The sequence below is a fragment of the Formica exsecta genome, unplaced genomic scaffold (genome assembly GCF_003651465.1).
Source record: "Formica exsecta isolate Colony F162 unplaced genomic scaffold, ASM365146v1 scaffold31, whole genome shotgun sequence".
NCBI lineage: Eukaryota > Metazoa > Arthropoda > Insecta > Hymenoptera > Formicidae > Formica > Formica exsecta.
Genome location: NW_021850355.1, coordinates 459,777 through 481,499, shown reverse-complemented (window position 1 = coordinate 481,499; position 21,723 = coordinate 459,777). Strand labels below are relative to the sequence as shown.

Sequence of the window (21,723 nt, the reverse complement as noted above, 5' to 3'; positions counted from 1 at the left end):
TTTAAATCAATGTTTATCTTCTTGCCTTTTTTTACGTCTTTACATTTTTTAAATAAATAAATAACGAATTAAAAACTTTGAAGATGACGGAGAGAGATACATGTTTGATGAAATGTCCCTATCGCCACTGACCCAGATCTCAGAGAGCATTAGCCACTGACGAAAGGTTAATATGTACAAGTATATATTTATCTCTATTGCATAAATAGCTTTTTCTTTCTTTGGCAATGACGGACGCATCGAAACACTTAATCGCAATATATACGATGACATCGAGATAATACAGTAACTTCTCATTAACAGAACGATTTTTCGCGTTCCGTTAACGGAGAGAAAGTCATTTCTCTCATTTTTCGAAACAGCTATCGAGTCTTACCTCCTGTCGGTTTTGTTTTTAAGATGTTGGATTTCGACTCAAGATAGTATTTCATATCTGCTCGCTCAAGTAATGGTTTAGTTTACGGATAGAAAAATATTATTTTTATGAGAAATATATTCCAATGAAAGGAGAAAAATAATAAAAGAATTTTTATTCGATAAAAATAGAGAGAAAGAGAGAGAAACTGTTCATGGTTAGGTCGAAAACTTTTAGACTTTATACATATAAATAAATTTAAAAAATTTAAACATACAAAATTTAGTTCTGCTATATAGGTATATGCGAAAATTGTCACAGAATTTTCATAGAATCACTCTTAATATTCTCCGTAACGTTGAAATTTAATTTCATCTATTCACATAGTTATAATAAATAGTCATATATAATAAAAATGTTTTATAATATAATTATCAATATTTTTAAGATCTTTAAGATCTTTTGTTGTTAAATTGTAAAATATCTCTTTCATATACGTCAAGACTATTTGCATGTGGGCAACATCTGCGTACATGTACAAAATTCCTGGAAGGAATTTGAAAAATTAAAATAAAAAAAACCAAGTATCTCAGGTATTATAGTTTCCCCTACATCCGGTCGTACTAAAATATCGCAGCGATCACGTCCGTGACATCTGTTTGTACACGCTCGGTCTATCAATACACTTTGCATTGAATACGGTGATTACGTACCTTAGCTTGGTCGAATCCATATGCAATGTGCTCGGTTGATCATCCGTAGGTCAATCTCGATCGCTGTTTCTTGATCACAAAAACGTCCTATCAACGTTTTTGAGATCCTATACTTTTTTTCAAGATTCCAATGACTTAACAAAAAAATAATATTATCGGTATAATAGTATAATAGTATTAACGGACTATCAGATCTGTATAATTAGTCTCTAGGGAACATCTTTTTATAAAAAAGAGAAGGACTTACGGTTAAAATACTACAAAATACTCGATTCACGAAAGAAGGTACAAAAAGATGCAAAGCACTTTACATTTTGCTTACGAGAAATAACTGAACGAAACAAATTTTACGTGCGTTCCGTACCTTCTTTCTAATATCAATTTCTCTTGAATGACATTGGAAATAATTATATATATATGTAATAGATAAATGAAATATACTACATACTACAATAAACGCGCGCGAAGGGATTTAAATAAAATTGTAAGCAATTAATAGCCGAATAACTTTTCGTTAATTTGATAGCGCGAGAAAAAAATTAAATTTGGATATTGGCGTAATTAAGTGCTAAATTAATTGCTAATTTATCAAGTTATCCCGAATTTATTGTTCTTAACAAAAAATTAATACTTCATCTCCGAAAGATATGCAAGTATAAAGAAATATAAAAAAAGAAGATAAAAAAGCTCTGACTACACACGTGCTTGTTGGAAAAAGTGTTGCTTTATATAATGTATATTTTATTACATATCACTATTATAATAATAGATTTTAAGTTTCCTAGGAAAAGAGTTTTACCTTTTGAAAGCGAAAAATATCGCGATTGAAATAGAATAGCGGCTCATATCTAAATTTATAAATAGTTATTATAAATGTAGATGAAAGAAATACTTCATGACGAAGTTTGAATGCCATTTGTTATAAAAGTTTCCCTGTAGTTCTATGATTATTTATGCATTTTCAAAAGATTTCTGACAATAAATAGTGTTAAAATATTTGTTAAATAATTTCTTTTATGCCAGAAAGAGACATTTACAGATAACGAAAATCGACTAGCGCCTCATCTGCGGGATTTACTCACATTGCTGCTAACAAAACATTACGCTACTAAGGATCAAAGTTATTTGCATATGTATAAGGGCATAAAGGGTTAGTTTATATGTGTCTGTGTGTTACCAAATATTTTTAGACTCTACTTTACATGGATATTTTACTGTGAAAATCGTAAGAAAATAGACGAATGATTTAGAAACGACGACAATCCACTTAAATATATAATATAATATAATCATTAACACGCTTCTCGTATATAAAGTTTAAAATACAGCGGGATATTTCGGATATTATTTGTAACGCTAAATATCGTGTCATGCATTATCTTATTATAGCCTTTTTGAAAAGTAATATTTAACATACAAAAAAAAATCTTCAAAATTTCTTTTATAAAATTTTTTAGTTGAATTTATAAAAAAATCTATGACATACAAATACACAAATATTTAGATAGATGTATTATTAATTGCTATTTAATATTTTGCATGATATTTATATACATAAGTGACTGGATAAATCTCGCAATACGCCAATAAATACGGAATGAATAAGAGATTATCCATCATCAGATATGGTGGATTCTGTTACGGGGGCCGCATGATAGATGGATATACCGAACTATGAGACGAGGACAGTTGTCGCGTAAAAAATAGGAGAGCGCACGCACGCACGCAAGAGCAAGGAGAGCTATCCTAATTTTACGCCGTCGGGTTACTGGACCTTACGTAACTGCAAAACTCAAGCGCTAAGTTTAGTCGGTCCTCTAAGCGTTAGACTCTCTAGTAGTGGATTCCGTTTCCGGAATCAGCACCGTCGTTTTTCGACGAGATGCACGATGCACTTCCTGAGAGAAGATCCTCGAGCTATACTCAATATCGGGATATCGATTCGTATCGCGCTATTTATGCAATTTTGATAAACTCGACTTTCTCTGATAAAATAATTTTATACCTATCTCTCGATCGTCTAAATTGTTTCAGTCTGTATATTCTGCGTGTTTGCCAATTTAAGTATATTCAAATATAAAATGTTTGTCCACAATACATATAAAAAAAAAAAATTATATATAATTTTTGTCAATTTAATTTAAAGTTTATCAATTTAAATATAATTATATTCGTATATTGCCCGCAATTTCGGTCTCTGTTTGACCTGTACTCGAATCAGTCCGATATTCGCGCTAAATATGGGACCAGCGCGGAACACTTAGATTATTTTGAGAACGACGAGTCTTCCTAGCACTACCTAGGTATAGGTGCGACTGCTAGCCGAGTATAATCGCGCGCGGCTAAGTAAGAGACGAAGAAAATATTCTTGAAAGAAAAAAATCTTCACCCCGTTCCTATTACCTACATATTTTATAAGAAACTTTTTCGATTTCTTCGCTGGTGACCGTACATATCAACAGTGTTTATTTATGAATCAACCGGCGTCTAAACAACATTATAAAGATACACATTCAGAAAAGTATAGATGCAACTCAAATTTAGACTGTAGAAAGAATACGTAACGTTAACATCATCACATTATCTCTCGGCTGTAAATCGTATCACCCGTCAACCTCCACTGTATAAGATGTATATGTAATTATGAACGTCCGCATCATTCGAACGTAAATTTTAAAAACGAAAGAGAAGGCGAGAACGCAATGTAATCATCGATGCCTTCGTTTCACTCCCCGATTGTTTTTTTAGACGCGTCGCGCCGCGTAACGACGGTCAATTCTACGCCGATCTTGCTAAATTTATAATGACATGAAATGCCAGCTTCTAAACTCACATCGGGCATACCGGAGTGTAATGACACTTGGCAGTGTCGCGTAACGCGGTTGGCAACGAATTGTTCGTAGCGATCGATCGAAAAAGCGACGATCGTGATTCAGCTGTTTAATTAAGATGCCTTTGAATGAATATTGACCGTCGCTTAATAAGATGTTACAATGATTTCGATCAGCGATATATTAATAGACGAAAAATATTTTCAATTTTTTCTTATCAAATTCATTGAGAAAAAAAAAAAAACAAGATTTCATCGTTTATTATAAACTCGACAATTTCGACGATTAAATCGGCGAAGATGTATTGTACGTCGACGACTTTCATTTTAGAAATTATCAATATTTTGATCTATTTTTATATCATCATATTTAGTTTTCTACTCCTTAATCTTGTTTAGTTTTTTAATTAATAAAATAGAAAAGATAATTTCGTAACATACTATAATTTATATTATATTACATCGTCCTATAATCATTTAATTTTATAATCGAAAGTGAGTTTCAAGTCGAAAATTTCGCAAATTTATAGAAGAAATACAATTTTATCGCGCGGCGTTTGTTGTCCGGCATGACAACTCGCTCGTCCCTGCTGTTTTTACGTTTTGACGTTTGCGTTGCTTACGGATCGACCTCTGCTTCGCATAAGTTTTACATAATCTTATTCAAATAACAACTCGCGTGAGACCGCATTGCGTGGAAAGGGAAACCGACCTTAGAGTTTATTTCCATATGATTTACGCGCGGTGTGTCTTTCGACGCACGCGATGTACGAAGTACAGTGGTATTATTTTACATTCTTTACTTCGACAAGTAACTACACTCTTATCCCGCACTTTTTTTTTTTGCATTTTATTACCCGATTAATTTTTGGAAAATATCGCTCCGTTGCTTGGCGTTTATAAATTTTTGTGATTTTTTTCCCCCTCATCTCTAAGAGGGTCGATGAATATAATCTAGTTTTGAATCGCTTTATATAACGAGGATATGTGTAAAATTGTAGCTTTATATCTCGCAAATGTTAGTAACGTGACGCGACCCTCGCATGCGTTTTTTCTGACCCTTCAGATATCGTCCCCGATTTTTACGTAACATTCTGATATTAATATTTACCGCGTAGCTCGCCGATCGTGTGACCCGTTAACTCTCGGATATGTTAGATACAGTGGCGTCTGAAACCTTATATATGTACTGAGAAAATTTCTGTGCCTAAGCCCTAATAGCGGCACAATTTTCCGATGCTCGAGTTAAAGTCTCGCCGAGGATTTCATCTTTGGCGTGATCAACAAGACCAAGACGTTCCTGAAGAACTTTCTGCTGGGAAAGGTTCCAGCACTTGAAACAAGCGATAAAAATTATATTACAGAAGACAATTGTTGATTATGTGGCTAACGAACAGCTGAACTCTCATTTATTTATGCAGACTTATTTAGATTATAGCGCATATATATATAGAGTGTTGCGCGATATTGTATAATATTTGCACAATTATCAATGTTATTTCTCTTTTCGCGAAGATCTCTATTTCTATCTCTCATTTCATTCTATCAAAATATACTAAGCTATAATTGTTTAAATTCGATTAAGTTGTTGCAAATGTTTTTGCTTTTATGATAAATGCACTGAAAATATATATTTGTTAATATTTCTGTTTTATTTTTTAGAATAATTTGTATGTACATTTTGTCATCGAAAGTATTTGAAAATATTTATGTTGCGTACGGTAAATTTGAGTGAAAATTTTTCTCTCTCTCTCTCTCTCTCTCTCTCTCTCTTTATTACTATTTATTATAATTAACATATTTTATATCAATAATGTTTTTAATAGTGAATTTTTCATTTAAGCTATTTGAAATTTTAATACAAAAAAATATAAGATAAAATTACACATTAAATAAATTTTATGATATTATTAATTGATAAATAATAATATGTAAAATATGTGTTTTAAATGATCTATATGATAACACACAACTAACCGCTTTGAGATGCAAAATAGAAACTATCCGATTCCTATACATAAATTAAATTTGTCGAAATCCCTTTAGAATCTGTAACAATCAGATCGAAAATTTCATATAAATGATTAAAATTCAAATTATGTGCATTAATCTATAAAGTTTTCATCATGAAACATTAACACCTGACTGACTTTCGAAAAATTATTGTTTGAAACTTTAGAAGAACCATTCTGAAATTAAAAAAAAAAATATCAATCATTGAAGAATCGTTCGAATTGAAAACAGAAGCAAAATTTCAAAAAGCGTGAATAATAAATAAATTATAATAAATCTCTTTTGTAGAGTTTGCGTGTGAAAAATGAAGGTTGAAGGAATCAGAAAAAATTTCGATACATTAGAGTACCTTATTATCTTCTTATCGTCTCCTTCGAGACCATCTGCATCAATTTCCGTTTTATCTTGAGAGAGTCGCAGAATTTATTTTTCCATCCAAGTTTTTTTAAGCACCCTTTTATACGGTACACATGTCGAGATCAGGAATCAGGTACACCCTCGTCGAGAAAGCATCGACGAGTCGCGAAAAACCATCCTCGACCACCGACCACCGTCGAAATAAATTCCTTCGGTGTCTTGGTCGGTTGCCTCTCTCGCACTGCAACTCGCTTACTCTTACGACCTTACTATTTACGCTCGTTCCCCCGTAACCTTGGATTGCATAATCCGGACGTCTATACGCGTGCGCTGCCTCAATGAAAGGCGAATCCCGACCAATCCGGCGTTACGTTTGTGCGTGAGGGAAACGCGCGAAACATGTAGGCGCGTTCGCGTAAATGCTGAGAATCTCTCTATTACTTCAACGCGTAATTGACACGTTATCGCCGCAAGATTCGCTTTACGCGATATCGGCGCCGTTCGCTTGTAAAGCTGTCTCTGTTCGTAACGGAGATGATAATAATAGAACCGACCGATCGAAAAGAGCGACTTATGTGAAACTATTGGCGTATCATTCTGACATTTATTTAGCTGTTCAAACAACTTCTGCTTATCCCGAGGAGAAGAAATAAAAGCTGCCTTTCGGAAGTCAGCATCAGGTGGAACACACATGCGCGTTTCTCTGTTATCTCGTTGCACAATCGAAAGTCATCGTGTGTTTTAAATTCTTATCATATCAATTTATCATTCTTAAATACACTATCAACCTTCAAACTCGATTATTAATTAACGCGTTACGATGCTCTTCATATGAGATTAGTCCTTTTTAAAGCAATAATAAGATATAGAAATCTGTGATAAAATAAGTACATCAAGATGTTAGATGACTCTGTGATAAAAATACAGAGATCATTGATAAAAATATTCTCCATTAATTGATTAATAACACGGACCGAGTACGATTCGTCTCTATGTTTTGCGAAAGTACCCTTTCAATTAATTAATTTTTTAATTTAAACCACGTACTTTTTCCAAGCCCAATAAAAAGATTGGGCAACCACCGCGTAAGAAAAGACCAAAAAAAAAAAAGAAAACAAAAATAATTTGTGAACTAACAACTAAATCGAGTCGCGAGATTCGTTTCTCGCGTGGATCTCTCGTTTTCGTTTTACGAAGATACAAAAACATATATATTGTATATAAACGATTAACAAACTAATGATATGCGTACGATCTTTTAGCAGTGGCTCCGTACTACGATCGACGCTCCGCAGCCGCGACAGGAGCTCCGGTGGGAGCTCTGCCACCCGCACCTCGAGCGTCCAGCAGCACGGATGACGATCATAGCGGATTATCGGAAACAGAAAACATCTCGCCGGATACGTCGCCTGACATTCACCGAAATCACCACAACGCGTCCGGCCAGGATTCCTCGCGTAGGAAACGCCGCGGAAACCTACCTAAGGAAGCGGTGAATATCCTCAAGCGTTGGCTGATCGAGCACAGATACAACGCTTATCCGAGCGAGAGCGAGAAGTCGAATCTCAGCGAGCAAACCTCGCTCTCAGTCCTTCAGGTCAGTATGACTTTTTTTCTTTCTTTTTTTTTTTTTACGAAACGTCAAATTTTTAATCGATTAAAGATATCTTGAAAATATCTAAAATCAAAATTTGTCATTTTGAGTAACTTCTAAAAATTTTCAAATATCTTTCGATAAACTTGGGCAGGAAAGATAGAAGGCAAAAAAAAAAATCACGATAAACATGTCAGCATATCAAGCGAATCGATGGGAATGAAATTCGGAGATAGTGACAGATGGATGGACAATCCTACATGAAACAAATACCTCGACATCGACCCGCTACATATACTGCTTTACTTTTCGCAGGTTTGCAACTGGTTCATAAATGCCAGGCGGCGTATCTTGCCCGATTTATTGCGCAAGGATGGCAAGGATCCTCTCCATTACACGATATCGCGCCGCGCTCGTCGTAGTGTGCAGGCTGGCGTTCATCGACAAGGCCGAAGGTCTGATTCGTCCGAGCTGATCGAGGTACCGAGGTCCCAGAATTGGGATTTACATGCCGTGGACAGGACGGCCGCGTCGGCGCAGCATCTCGAGAGAGATCACGATTACGACGAGGAACATGCGTATCGGTAAATATCTCCCTTTCGCTTCTATTTCCGACGTAGTTGTTTTAATATAGATGCTAACGCGGAAAAGAATACCGCCGGCTTCACCGACTTACTAACTTTACGTCAACCTCTTGACATGTATCAAAAAATCAATAATACAGGAAGGCTTGAGAGAACACTTTAAGAAAGTAGAAGAATAAGTAGATTAAGTATACGAAAATACTAGATGTATCATTCAAGATTTACCTACGCAGAAGCGAGGACAGCCCGAACGATTACGAGAGCAGTCCGAACGATTATCACAGCGAGGACGAACGTCCTTCGATACGATGGCCCAACGTAATCGTTCGCCCCTATGCGGAAGCCCAAGTCGAGCAGTTAGACGGCGACGATATTTCTCATCCTCCTGCTCGACGAAGGTAAATTTTGTACCAATACAACGGTTGCGTTCGATACGGAGGAAAAAAATAGAATAGCAGAAGCTTTGCAACTATTATCCGCTAAACGCTTCTCAGCTATTTGCAAACGTTAAAGACGTTCGCAATCGCGAACACAATAATTAAAAATAAAAATAAAACGAAAAAAATTGATTAAAACTAAAATACACCAAATACATTGAGATATGTAAAAATATCTTATAAAAGAACCAGTCACCTTTTTTTCATCTAATACATGCTTTCGGTGACACCGTGATTTAGATTTTATATCGCTGATTCTCGCACGTGATTCGTGCCACGTGTTTCTGCGAATAACGCAGACGTCAATGTTTCAGAAATTAGTGAATTAAACGTGGCATTTCTCTTTTTACAGGGATGACAATAATTCTGACAGTTCCCACGACAACTCCAGCGGCGAACCCGCTGCGTATTGGAGCGCCCCTCGAGAGCACCTCTCAGCAACGCCCGGTGTTCAGCAGCAACAGCAAATCGAAATTCACTATCGTGGTCTGCCGCCGCGGACTCTCGAGAACGCCTATGCTCACCAGGACAACGGGGACTCCTTCAGGATGCTCGTGGAGATTGCTGTAGCCAGTCCGTACGAGCCTCCGAGGCAACGACCGCCATCAGCCGATCCCTAAACGAACAGAAGAGGGAAGGCTTCCACCATTGCCAGTGACAAGGACAACGAAGAACAAGAATGATGTCCCTCGCGTGTTGGGTGACTACAAGATAGAGGGAAATATTTAATGAATTTTTGATTTTTCTTCTGTTGTCCATAAAAAGGATAGAAAAGAAAAAAAAACACAAAAAACGAAAATTCTAAAAAAAAAAAAAAAAAAGAATTGTTCTGTTTCCAAAAAAAAGAAAAAAAAAAAAAAAAAACAAAAAAAAAGAAAATTCTAAAAAAAAAAAAAAAAACGAACGATTGTTAGATTTCATATATTAAATAAATTGTTAATCGCTCGGCAATCGATGTTCCTCGCGTTTGCCCACGATAATACCAGTACCAAAATGACGGCAAAATCCGCTCGTTGGATTTTTATATCGTGTGTCGCGTTTTAAGTTTTTAAACTAGCGTTACATTTTTAATTCTTGGATTAGTCGGATAGCTAATAACGATGATGTTTTGACGATGAGTGCGGTTTTCTCTCCGTTCTTCGTTCCTGAAGCTATACATAACGACGCGTTTAATCCATACCGTTACATTACCTGATCTTATTATAAATAAATTACGCGAAAAGGAAGAAAATTCTCTTTTGCGTCTAACAAAAAAAAAAAAACGGACAAACACGTATAACGCGTGCGTATATATGGACGTAAAAGGGGATTTATCAACTTAACCGAAACCAGCGAGTGCCAAAGTGCTTAGCCCGAGCATCACGAAACTCTGCCTTAATTAAGAGAAACAAGTCTGAATAATATGTATAAGCTATTAAAGAAAAAAAAAACGAAAAAAAGAGAACAAAAAAGTAACCGCACAAGTACAAAAGTTATATTCGCTCTTCGAGAAGTACGTGATCGTTAGTTAGCTGAATAGAGATAAATGAAGATCTACGCGGCATCGAGACTATATTATTTCTAGTAATAGTGTTTCTCTGCTCACGATAATCTTTTGTTTTAACTCTGATTTTTATGTCGACGTAAAGATACAGGTATATATTATGTATCGCAGTTTCTCAAAGTACATTATATACTATATCTTTACCTCTGTAATATATACGTAAGCTGTTACAGACCTATGATATGGCGAAAAAAAAAAAAAAAAACAAAAAAAACAAAAATTTTAAAAAAAAAAAAAAAACAAAAAAAACAAAAATTTTAAAAAAAAAAAAAAAACAAAAAAAACAAAAATTTTAAAAAAAAAAAAAAAACAAAAAAAACAAAAATTTTAAAAAAAAAAAAAAAACAAAAAAAACAAAAATTTTAAAAAAAAAAAAAAAACAAAAAAAACAAAAATTTTAAAAAAAAAAAAAAAACAAAAAAAACAAAAATTTTAAAAAAAAAAAAAAAACAAAAAAAACAAAAATTTTAAAAAAAAAAAAAAAACAAAAAAAACAAAAATTTTAAAAAAAAAAAAAAAACAAAAAAAACAAAAATTTTAAAAAAAAAAAAAAAACAAAAAAAACAAAAATTTTAAAAAAAAAAAAAAAACAAAAAAAACAAAAATTTTAAAAAAAAAAAAAAAACAAAAAAAACAAAAATTTTAAAAAAAAAAAAAAAACAAAAAAAACAAAAATTTTAAAAAAAAAAAAAAAACAAAAAAAACAAAAATTTTAAAAAAAAAAAAAAAACAAAAAAAACAAAAATTTTAAAAAAAAAAAAAAAACAAAAAAAACAAAAATTTTAAAAAAAAAAAAAAAACAAAAAAAACAAAAATTTTAAAAAAAAAAAAAAAACAAAAAAAACAAAAATTTTAAAAAAAAAAAAAAAACAAAAAAAACAAAAATTTTAAAAAAAAAAAAAAAAATTAAGAACAGCGCGAACCAGAAAGACTGCGAGACGCTAATTGCTGCTGATAGCGCATATGACGTAGAGTAGATCGATAGATCGGTCCGCTTTACGAAATAACGGAAGCGAATCTTCTTGATAGTACAATTGACAGGATAATTCACAGTGTAATGACTATTAACATTTATGTAATTCTATCGAGATATGATCTCTCGTATCCATTCAATCATTTAATAATTTCTCTTTCCGACAAAATTTTAATAAAGCTCTTTGGTTATTTTGATCATCCTATTGTAATATAAGTCGTTTCTAAATTTCATTAACTTTTAGAAAGAATCTTAAATATTTTCTATCATCCTCGCATTTTGCATTTGTCTCGTATTGTATATCGGATCATTCTGAATCAAAATTAGCTCGAGCGCGCGTGGTAAGAAAGAAAAAAAAATATATGCCAGTATAATGCATTTTCGTACAATCAATTATAAAATGCGTCAACGAGACACAGGCTAAGATCTTAGAGAGAAGTGTGCAAAAAACCAAAGACTCTTATTTTTAATTACTAATAATTAAATTTTGCGCTCATCGCTCTTCGAAGTTGCGACAGTGTGACGTTGCGAATTTTGTGTAAATGTTACAAAGGAACGAAATGAATTCGCGAACTCGCCTGGAAAAACTGCATCCAGGTCAGCGCATGCGAGTTGCGAATACTTGCGAATTACCACGAATAGTCATCCTATTAGGAAGGCGCGTCGCGGACTCAGAAAGGCGAATGTTCATGGATAATGTTGTTAATTGTACGATTGAAATTTATTTTTTAATACGACATTTTCTTGATGCTACTTGTTATTACAGTGATAAGGGTAATTTCTATTAGCGGCGAAAAAAAAATTGCAAAGAAAGAGAAAGAGAGAGAGAACAGATGAATTTTGGCAAACGCGAGAGGGAAAGGGGGAACGGGGTAGAAAAAACGATGGCGAGGTACATAATAAGATGTCAATATCGCACACGACAATGCGGAAAATTCCCGTGTTTCGCATAATTCCTCGTTATATACGTAATTAAAACACTATTTACCTAATCTTGATAAAATGGCATAGAGATTTCCATTTTCAATTTCTTGACTACTTTTTATTTGGAGCAGTTTTTTCTTAATGTTGACCTGGGGACATAAACGCCAAGTGTCATCGAAGACGTGTAGATTACTTCTCTCGTCTTCGTGAGACTAGCGTATGTGTATTTTCTTTTCGTTATCTTTTTCCTTTTTAATTTTTTTTTCCTTTCTTCCATCCCCTCTATCGTTTTAATGAAAATAACACAGACGGTCTCACGTGCACTTTTAAATGTTTCGTTTATTCATCCCTTGTGTATTTTTTGCTTTTTTTTCTTTCTAATATTACTTTCGGAAAGAGCCGATTCGGTTGTGAATTAAGATTAGAGTGATTGTATTATTCTTATCGTCCTGATATTTACAATCCGAACGGTGCGCTAACACACGCCCGATATTAGTGCAAAATCTATACAGGGTGTCCTAAAAGAAACGAATTTTTAAATGAATCTAAAATCGAGATTCCCTTAGCTAAAATATCGAGGAAAAAATTGTAATTTATCGCCAATTTTCTATTATTGCATTTATTTATAATTACTTTTTCACACACATTTATGATACACTAAATATATTAATATTACATTCGCTATTATATCCATTTTCGTAAAATTAATTATTTGGTAATGGATTATATTATATTAAATAATATGTTATAATAATATATTAAATATATTAAAAATATATTAATATTTATAAAATATAAATATAATATTTATATTTATATTTATAAATATATAAATATAATATTTATTATATTATATATTTATTATTATATTATATTAAATAATATTTATTTATATATCATGAAATGAACTTTCTCTAAGAACAAATAATAATTCAATTTATATTTCTTAAAAATATCTAATATCTAATAAATCTTTAATATCAAATATATTAAACTTTTAATGAAATCCTATTTTTTTATAAATTTAAAGATTTATTTTCGTAAAATAGCTTTACACTTTTTAAATTTTCATCATTGTATATCTTTCCAAATAAACTATAAATGAAAATACTATCAAAATAAAATCTAAACAAGAAGAATTATATAACTGTAAATTATAATTCTGTGTGCATCTATCTTTGTGAAGCTTAGTTTTCGAGAAATCTTTGAATCACATAACTCGTCCTGTAACATTTTTGCTGAGGAACTATCGATTCCAAACTCTCATTGGTAAAAAATCTATCGTAGATATCGTGAAAGGACACCCTGGGTAAATTATTGTGGATCACCGTACCTTTACAACGGAACGACCACACTGCCATGCCATAGCCAAGTGTCTAAATCTCCCTTATTCGATTCTTTTTTTTTTTTTTTTTTTTTCTTTTAGAGTGTTATTGTCGATCACAACTCTCGTATATTGAGCGCGTGCAGGATTCAGAGAATTACTGGGAAATCGAGAGATCCGACAGTTACTATCGTACAAAAACTTAACGACCTAGAATTAAGTGTGCCTTTTTACCGGGACGTCTCGACTCGCGAGAGGGACGTCTTTTTTAGCGTATAGAGCTACGACCATTACGTACAACAACGACAATTCGCCAAGAACGTATCTTAATCCGCCATTCGAGTTGACGGCGAACGGAGCTTCCTATAGTGTTATATACAATCGTAATCTTGCTCACCCTCGTTAAAACGAGATCTCGGGAATAGAATAAAGTCACTCTCTTTCGGAATGTTATCGGAAGGTACTTATCGTGTGTTCGATTATAATCTCTAAGCAGTCTATCGGCCATTTTCGAAAATTCTCCACACAGAGAAGAGAGAAATTAGATCATGAATATAAATCTTTTATATATATTCGCAGAAATATGTGTACTCGCGATGAGAGAGGAACGATGGTCTGACTCGCTTTTCTCAAGACAATTAATCTCGATATTACACTTACATTGTGTATGTGTGGTAACAGAAAATTATTCTCCCCCCCATGTCTCGATCGCAAAATTAAACAAGAAATTCTCGACACGATTCTTCGAGATTTTTGAGAGAGAAGCGAGTTAAATCGATCACGCCGAGCTCTCGAGAAATTTTATTCCTTTCGAAGAGATTGTTATCGATTGCGTTAACGGCAAATTTTATTGGATGTGCGAATTCACTGCAAGATACATGATAGCGAAAAAGGGAACTAGAGATTCCGATCGCTCGGGGCGGAAAATTCGCGGTGATTTTGCACCCTTATATATATCGCGCGACGAGGCAATATATCGTAAATATCTTATATTTGGACGTTTTTATACAGGAAATGAAATAAGACGGGACGAGGATTGTGCATAGTTCCGTCTATTATCCGGGCACACACAAACACACACACACACACACATACAGGATCGGCGTCGCGGATATATATATACGCGACAGAGGTGTCAGCCTTTAATTAGCTGCACGAACCTGTTACAGCCATGCGCGGGCAGTTTCACTCTCCACGCCGATAAGCATATCGCTCTACTACTTAGACAATAACTAATCTGTTATTATGTACCGCGGTTTTAAGTTCGGCTCTTACACAACACACAAAGACACACCGTGAACTATATAGTAAGTGCCATATTATCGACTTCTTATTGTAATTCGTACAAGTATGGTAAGGTCCTATATAGATATATTGATTTAAGATTAATTATATATGTTTAAAACGCGATACGTTACGACTATAATTGCGTATAATTGTTATACGTATACATGTTGTTTTCTTTTTCTCTTCTTCCCGTTTCGATTGTATCTTCGTTCGTGATTTGTTCAAATTATGCGATTTGTTATGAAAGAGGGACTCGCGCGTATCCTAACATGCGTATCCGACGAGTTATTTCTCGCTCGTATATCTTATATCTCTTCGATAAAAGATAAAAGATAATGTAAAGAAAGAATTCTTTTTCGGGGGGACGTAGGCGGATCTTCAGCGTGTGAGGATCGCGCGAGCCTTCGAAGATTTCATTTAGGATTAGTATTATCGTATTATGAAACCTCTTGTTCGTTCCACAGACAAATCTAATAAAATATGTTAAAAAACTTTTAACTTTGCGTGTTTTCTTCTTACTTGAGACCTTCCGACCAGATACAAACATCCATATTCACAAGATCGAATAACTTTGAACTATTTGCGGAAATTATTATCATTGATTATGAGAAATAATTATTTAGAATCTAATAGTATGCGGGTGAAAGATATTTATTAAGTTTCAATAGATATTAATTTTATCAAGTTTCTTTGATATTATGAAAATATTGAGTGCATTAAACAAAAGAGAGAGAGAAAGAAATTGTTAAAATTGAGAAAACTAATGGGGGATGATTTGATGATGTCTATCCTTATTCTTATTCCTATCGTTTTCGTTATTGTTAACGGTAATCTCATCATGACGCTCTACAAACGTAACCACCTTTCCCTGTTTAACCCCCTTTTTCTCGTTTTCACAGCGGCGTCTGTATACCGCTATCTTCGTATGGATGTACCTCGATTTTCCCATTTTTTCATTCTCTGGCCGGTTAGCTCCTTCATTTGCGTAACCGCCCATATTCCTTTTCCGCGTGTGTCTCTTCGTTCTCAATATCAATTCCGTATTTAGATCCAGAACAGCGACGGGGGTGGGAGACGAAAGGAGAACTCGCTCTCCCTCTTTCTTTTTTCTCTCTCCCCCGAAGTGGGTTTGCGCGATACGTCACGAATTCTGGACAATACATCGTGCCTTTACTCTAAAATCCTCTAAGAAATTGAGAAGTGCATCTGTAAAACGCGTGGTACGATGAGAAAGAGACATAAAATTGAACTCCTCTTGTCCGATCAAATTTTTTTTTTTGTCGTATTTAATATTCGTCTTCTTTATAAAAAATCTTGAAATATTTCAATATTTTAATAGTTCAAAAAATCCCTTTGTTATATAAATTAAATTTAAATTAACTTCAGAAATTTTTTTATCTAAAAATTTATTTAATTCAAAAAAAAATTTAAAGAATCTCTCTGCACATATGAGAGAGAAAGAAGAAGTATTGTATAATATACATAACAAAATTCTTTTATATTTTTCGCACAAATCGTAAAAGTAAATACTTACAGTATCGTCGGTTCGAATACTTTTTTGATGCTCGAATTTCTTTTTTTTTTAGAAGATGCAATTTAAAAATTTGCATACACAATATACTAGAATGCTATAAATCTCCCAATATTTGTTCCTCTCATTACGCGTTACACTTTGTATATTAGAAGCTGGATTGGAGATAGATACATATCCAATGTATACATCCACTTTAATCTTGAGATATATCTTGTTTCGGAACCACCTTCTGTCTCAGCACTTTTTCAAAAATAATATGTGTACGAATTTTAATTCGCATCTCTCTCGTTTCGCTTCGGAATGCAAGATACGTTCGAGAAGATTGGACCAACTATTTTCGTATAATGAAACGAAATAACGGCTCCTCCGAGAATTGCGAAAATCGAGAAGCAGAGAAGGAAGGTTATTATCGATGTTTATTTGGATTTATATCAAGCTTCAAGTGTTTATCACACCTTCTTCTTCGTAAGAGATGTATAAAAGTACAAACGCAACAAGAGAGAAACGAATATAATGTACAATAATAAATATTTTGACACGCATATATATGTGAAGTATAAATATTTATCTCCCAATATAAAGATGCTAATAAATCGCTATCAAATATTAATAAATAAATATAATAAATTAATTTATCGAGCGCGCAGAACTCAAAGTCGCATATTGGGGGAACAAGAGGAGGGTACACGCGCGTAACCCGAGGAAGGGGAGACGCGAGATCCGCGCCAGAGACGGTGCAATCGCGGAATCGCGATCAGTCTGTAAAAGTCAGCGCGCAAGCCACTGACACGGCTATCTCCGCGTGCGCGAGCAAGCGAATCCGGCCACGGCCGTTTGACGTATCGCGGGTGGATAAAGAGCGCAAAGTCGAAAAACAAAGACGAGGAAAAACCGCGCGATGTTACAAGGAGATAAATATTCGGACTGATAGCGTATCGCTCCGAGAGAGATACCCGCGAACATCCGCGGATCGATACGGCGGTGGAGAATACGTCCCGACAAAGAGAAGATTGATCGGATATAAAATCCGCGAATGAAACGTTGACAATAGAAAACGTATACAGTATTCCGAGCGTGATCTGTCGAGATTAATACAGATAGATTTACGTTAATAAACGTGGAGAAAATATTCGACGATTCAATTTCGATTTGCGCCGAAGATCGGTGACACGGGGATTGGGATGAATCTTTACTCCCTCACCTCCCTCACCTCCGATCCATAAATTAATTAATTGTGCCAATATATTCAATTGATCCGCTTTGGAGCACTCAAGGGTCAATCAACGGGCGAGATGAAGCGTCGCGGATAAAATCCATGCGGCGACGCGATTATCATCTGTGCGATGACAGATCATCATCTGTGCGAGTCGCGGGAAGCAGCGTTCGATATCTCGATATCCGACCGTCTGTCCGTTCTCCGGATAGGCACGAAACGGAACGGGCATTAACAAGGAGCGAGAACTGGATCGGCTCGTTTTTTCCTTTTCTCTCTCTCTCTCTTTCTCTCTTTATGACCGAAAATGCCCAGATAAAATAGATACTTTTCATCTTATTCGGGTACAGACGAAAAAGATATGCGCGTGTAAAAATTGGACGTGCGCGCGTGTTTGCTTCGACGCGCAAAGCCGTTGTGTGCCAGCTCTCTGTTAATCAGTGTGTATCAAGATTTACCCTACATATCACCGGCCGGCGGATCTGCCGTCGATCCGAGCCGCTGCACCGTCGCGAAATATCATACCTGTTGTTGTGAATAAAGGTAAAACAATAAGCTTGTTAATCGTTGGTTTGTTAATTACAGCCATCTCAGATTTAATCAACCTTCCTCTCTTTCCGCTTTTACTAATTCTGTTTATAACGATACGCAAAGTATATCTTTTTCATTTTTGAAATTCTTCATTATTCTTAATTATAAAATTTTATTTACCTATCAAATACACGTATAAATTCTCTTTTAATCAATGAAAATTTGTAATTAAATATTTTAATTACAAAATAAGAGGATTATTATGAAGGACAACACGTATTTTATCGATATTTTTACAACATTGGATGATTATTTTATGTTAATGACAAGTGACCGGGAAAAGAAATGCCTCTCTTCCTCAGAGCGATATCAGGTTTAATCGACCATCAAACTCTTTTTCTTCCGCATCGTCTATACCCCAACTTTTTTCTTTATACTGTCGTTCGATTTTTTTTCATTCGATATGTCGACAGATGGATCTTGGGATAATTTGTTGAAGTGAACGAACGGATTAATCTCCGTGGTTAGGCACGTGCAGTGAAATATGAAGGTTTATGATTACACCGAGTATACAGCATCAATTTAGAAGCATTCACATAGATGTGTAGATGCGGCATAACGGTCGCGTATTTATACTTTGAAAGTGTATATCTTCTGAAAGACATCATGAAGAATCGATCTCGCACTGTACTTTCTGCGAAACATAGGTTTTGCATATTGTTGCAACGCAAACTCGCTATTTCCGAGACTATAGCGATCGCGCGAGGAGCATGAATTAAAATTTTATCGGCAGAATCTGACTGACAACGAGAAGAAACAAGATTCTCTTATTTATTTACATCGTTAAAATTTTATTTTGATGTTCCGAAATTAAATTTTTTTTTTTCTTATCAATATTTTGACGAAAACAAGATGGATGGAAAATCGTTAAAGAATGAGTGAAATAAATATTGAATCATTACATAAATATTGAAGAGCTTATATTTAAATTCTACAGGTAACACATAAAATAAAAGTGTCAATGCATTACGCATTTTTCGACACAAGTACGAATTTATTTCCGCCTCCTCGCGCGAACGGTACTTGCATTCATTATCTCATATTCTTTACCTCATATTATAAAATCCGCGTGTCAAGATCCACGACCTCGTGCGTCGGCACATTTCGCGGTTCTTTGAAAATCCGGATTTTCCTACCCGTTTGACTAGGTTCATCCGACGGGTTTCAAGTCTACAACCTGGTGAACTTACATTAGTCGAATCCCCGAGGCGATATCCGTGCCGTGGCCTCGACCTTAACGATCATCCTCTCATTAGTATGCGAGACCGCTATCAATCCCTCCGATTCCTCAATTAACCTTCCTCGATTAACTCACCTTGTGTGTTTTAAGGTTGATTACTTCACCTTGATTAGAATTCTTTATTATTTTAAAAGAGAAAGTGTTGGGATGTTAAACAAACACGCGAGGAAAAATAGTGCTTAGAAAGAGATATACGTCTCAGGAACTTATTAATTAAATATATTATATACACAAAATTATTATATTTTATTTAATTGCTTTCCTTCATTTTTAATATGGAAAAAAGAAGTCCTCAATAACTCTTAATAATATTTTTTGTTTCACCCTAAAATATCCAAATTTTATAAATATAATCTTTTTTATTTTGTAAAAGAAAGATATGATCTGATCTGATCTCGTGTATGATAATTAAAATTATTATATTCTAACAAAGCTTATAAACCAAATAAAGCACATCCTATATTTTCATTCACATTCATATCTAGATCGCCATAATTTATGCACGTGAGACGGTCGCAGATCGTCTGCGAATTGCCACATTCGCTTTCGCTATGATGTGGAAAATCTCGGATTACAGAAGCACGATCTCTCGTGCGTGTTTGCGCATTAATGAACGTGCGTCTTATGAAAGAAATATTTGTATTACGTGAAAGGAGCGATCATGATGCTCACAATAAATCTCTAGAAATCAGTGGTTTGCAATCTGTAATATTATATGCTCATCAAGGAATATATAAAATGATGTATAGCAATTTTTTTTAAATTATTATTCTGTTAAAAGAAAATCAAAATGCTAATGTCTATTTAAATTTTTCAAATCTGTGTTCTAATATTTCAATATAGTTCCTTCATTTCCTTCTTAAAATCTAATTTTTATCATTGCTAAAAAAGTGTGTCATAGAAAGTAGTTAAAATAAAAATTCTCTTTTAATCTTATTTTTTAAAATTCTATTACTCCAATACGTTCTTTTTCGTAGTAATTACGCCAACTCGATTTAATTGTTTGTTCGGAAAAACATCCGCACGTGTCGCATATGATTAGAAAGTAGTAGATTACGACCGCGCGTAATTACTCCTCGTCACACTTGGCTACGCGCATACACCGTAAATTAATTATTCAACGAGGCAATTCTTGGCATTGGTCGTGAATGGCAATCTCGGAGGTCACACTCTAAAAACAAATGATTTTGATTACAAATCGACGAATAAATCTGTGAACTATTCGCGGATTATCTCAGTTTTTTACTCGGTTTTTTTTTTATTCCGTTATAATGATCCCAGGTCAAATGATCAAAGATCAACTTCAAAATCAAATATTCGACTACCGATTTGACTATTATTCGAACGAAACGAGACTTTGTTACGTGTCGGACAATCGGATAAACGAATGATTAAAAATATAGATAGATAATTTTATCTTTTTTTGCAAAAGTCATTGAGAGCGCAATTTTTAAATACGGCGTATTACGATATTACCGTTAGCGCGGGCACTAGGTCAGGAATTCTTTACTTTGATGCGAAGGAATGTAAAATATGCATCTGTATGCATATAAGATCAGGTGCAGCATGCTTCCGAAGCGAAACCGTAACACGTGTTTATCGTTGAAATTGGCGCGTCACGCAATTCAACCGCGAAATGATTTTAGGTATTGGATGTAGACTGAAGAGATTTAACCGAGAGAATATATAATAGAATAAGCTGATGCAACAATTGTCTTTTCGAATATATGAAAACAATACAATAAAAAATTTTACAATGGTTAATAATAGCAATAAATCTTTTTCCAATACATATTTCTTAGGAGAAACTGGCATTCTCAATATTATGCAATATTTTACGTAATAAAAATTCTGTTTGCTTGAAAAAAAAATAAATAAATAAATTGACTGCTAACATTTTGGGAATTTTGCTCTATGCAAAATAAAAATTCTACTAATTTATTTTTATCCCTAAAGTTTAATTAAATTCAGAAAGATCTTCACATTTTCAATCATTTATAATTGAAATATTATCAAGTTTTCAATATTCTTGAATTCTCTTCCCAGATATTTTTTCAAGCCCTGGCTTAAATATCTCATTCTGGTTATAAACGATTTTACATCGTTATTATAATGCGACATTTAACGGACACTTTAAATGGCAATGAGATCTCGTCGCTTCACCCGATAAAAGAAGCATTCGATCGCGAATACAGGGTCTCTCCTGAACCG

At 34.1% G+C, this 21,723-nt stretch overlaps 2 protein-coding genes and 1 long non-coding RNA gene across 7 annotated transcripts in view; 2 read left to right on the top strand and 1 right to left on the bottom strand.

Annotated features, from left to right (window-relative positions):
• Positions 1 to 9,685, top strand: part of LOC115237838 (iroquois-class homeodomain protein irx-4-like) — a 31,452-nt gene extending 21,767 nt beyond the window's left edge. For 2 of the 4 annotated variants that reach the window (XM_029811177.1, XM_029811175.1), the window contains exons 2-5: positions 7,534 to 7,865; positions 8,178 to 8,446; positions 8,680 to 8,844; positions 9,236 to 9,685. In XM_029811177.1, the coding sequence (XP_029667037.1) occupies positions 7,534 to 7,865; positions 8,178 to 8,446; positions 8,680 to 8,844; positions 9,236 to 9,503 (1,034 nt within the window). In that variant the 3' untranslated portion in view covers positions 9,504 to 9,685. Of the gene's footprint in view, positions 1 to 7,530; positions 7,866 to 8,177; positions 8,447 to 8,679; positions 8,845 to 9,235 lie in introns of all 4 variants that reach the window. The other 2 variants (XM_029811176.1, XM_029811174.1) reach the window with 1 other exon arrangement.
• LOC115237841 lies at positions 4,745 to 7,518 on the bottom strand. Of its 2 annotated transcripts, none has more exons than XR_003884403.1 (2): positions 6,261 to 7,518; positions 4,745 to 6,087 (listed from the first exon to the last, which is right to left on the bottom strand). It is a non-coding gene; the product is annotated as an uncharacterized LOC115237841 (long non-coding RNA). The 2 variants fall into 2 exon arrangements; XR_003884402.1 differs by having other exon boundaries at positions 4,745 to 5,947.
• Positions 9,686 to 17,205: 7,520 nt separating the features above from the next.
• Positions 17,206 to 21,723, top strand: part of LOC115237839 — a 10,543-nt gene continuing 6,025 nt past the window's right edge. The window contains exon 1 of the mRNA XM_029811178.1: positions 17,206 to 18,224. The gene's annotated coding sequence lies outside the window, so the exon portion shown is untranslated. The remainder of the gene's footprint in view (positions 18,225 to 21,723) is intronic.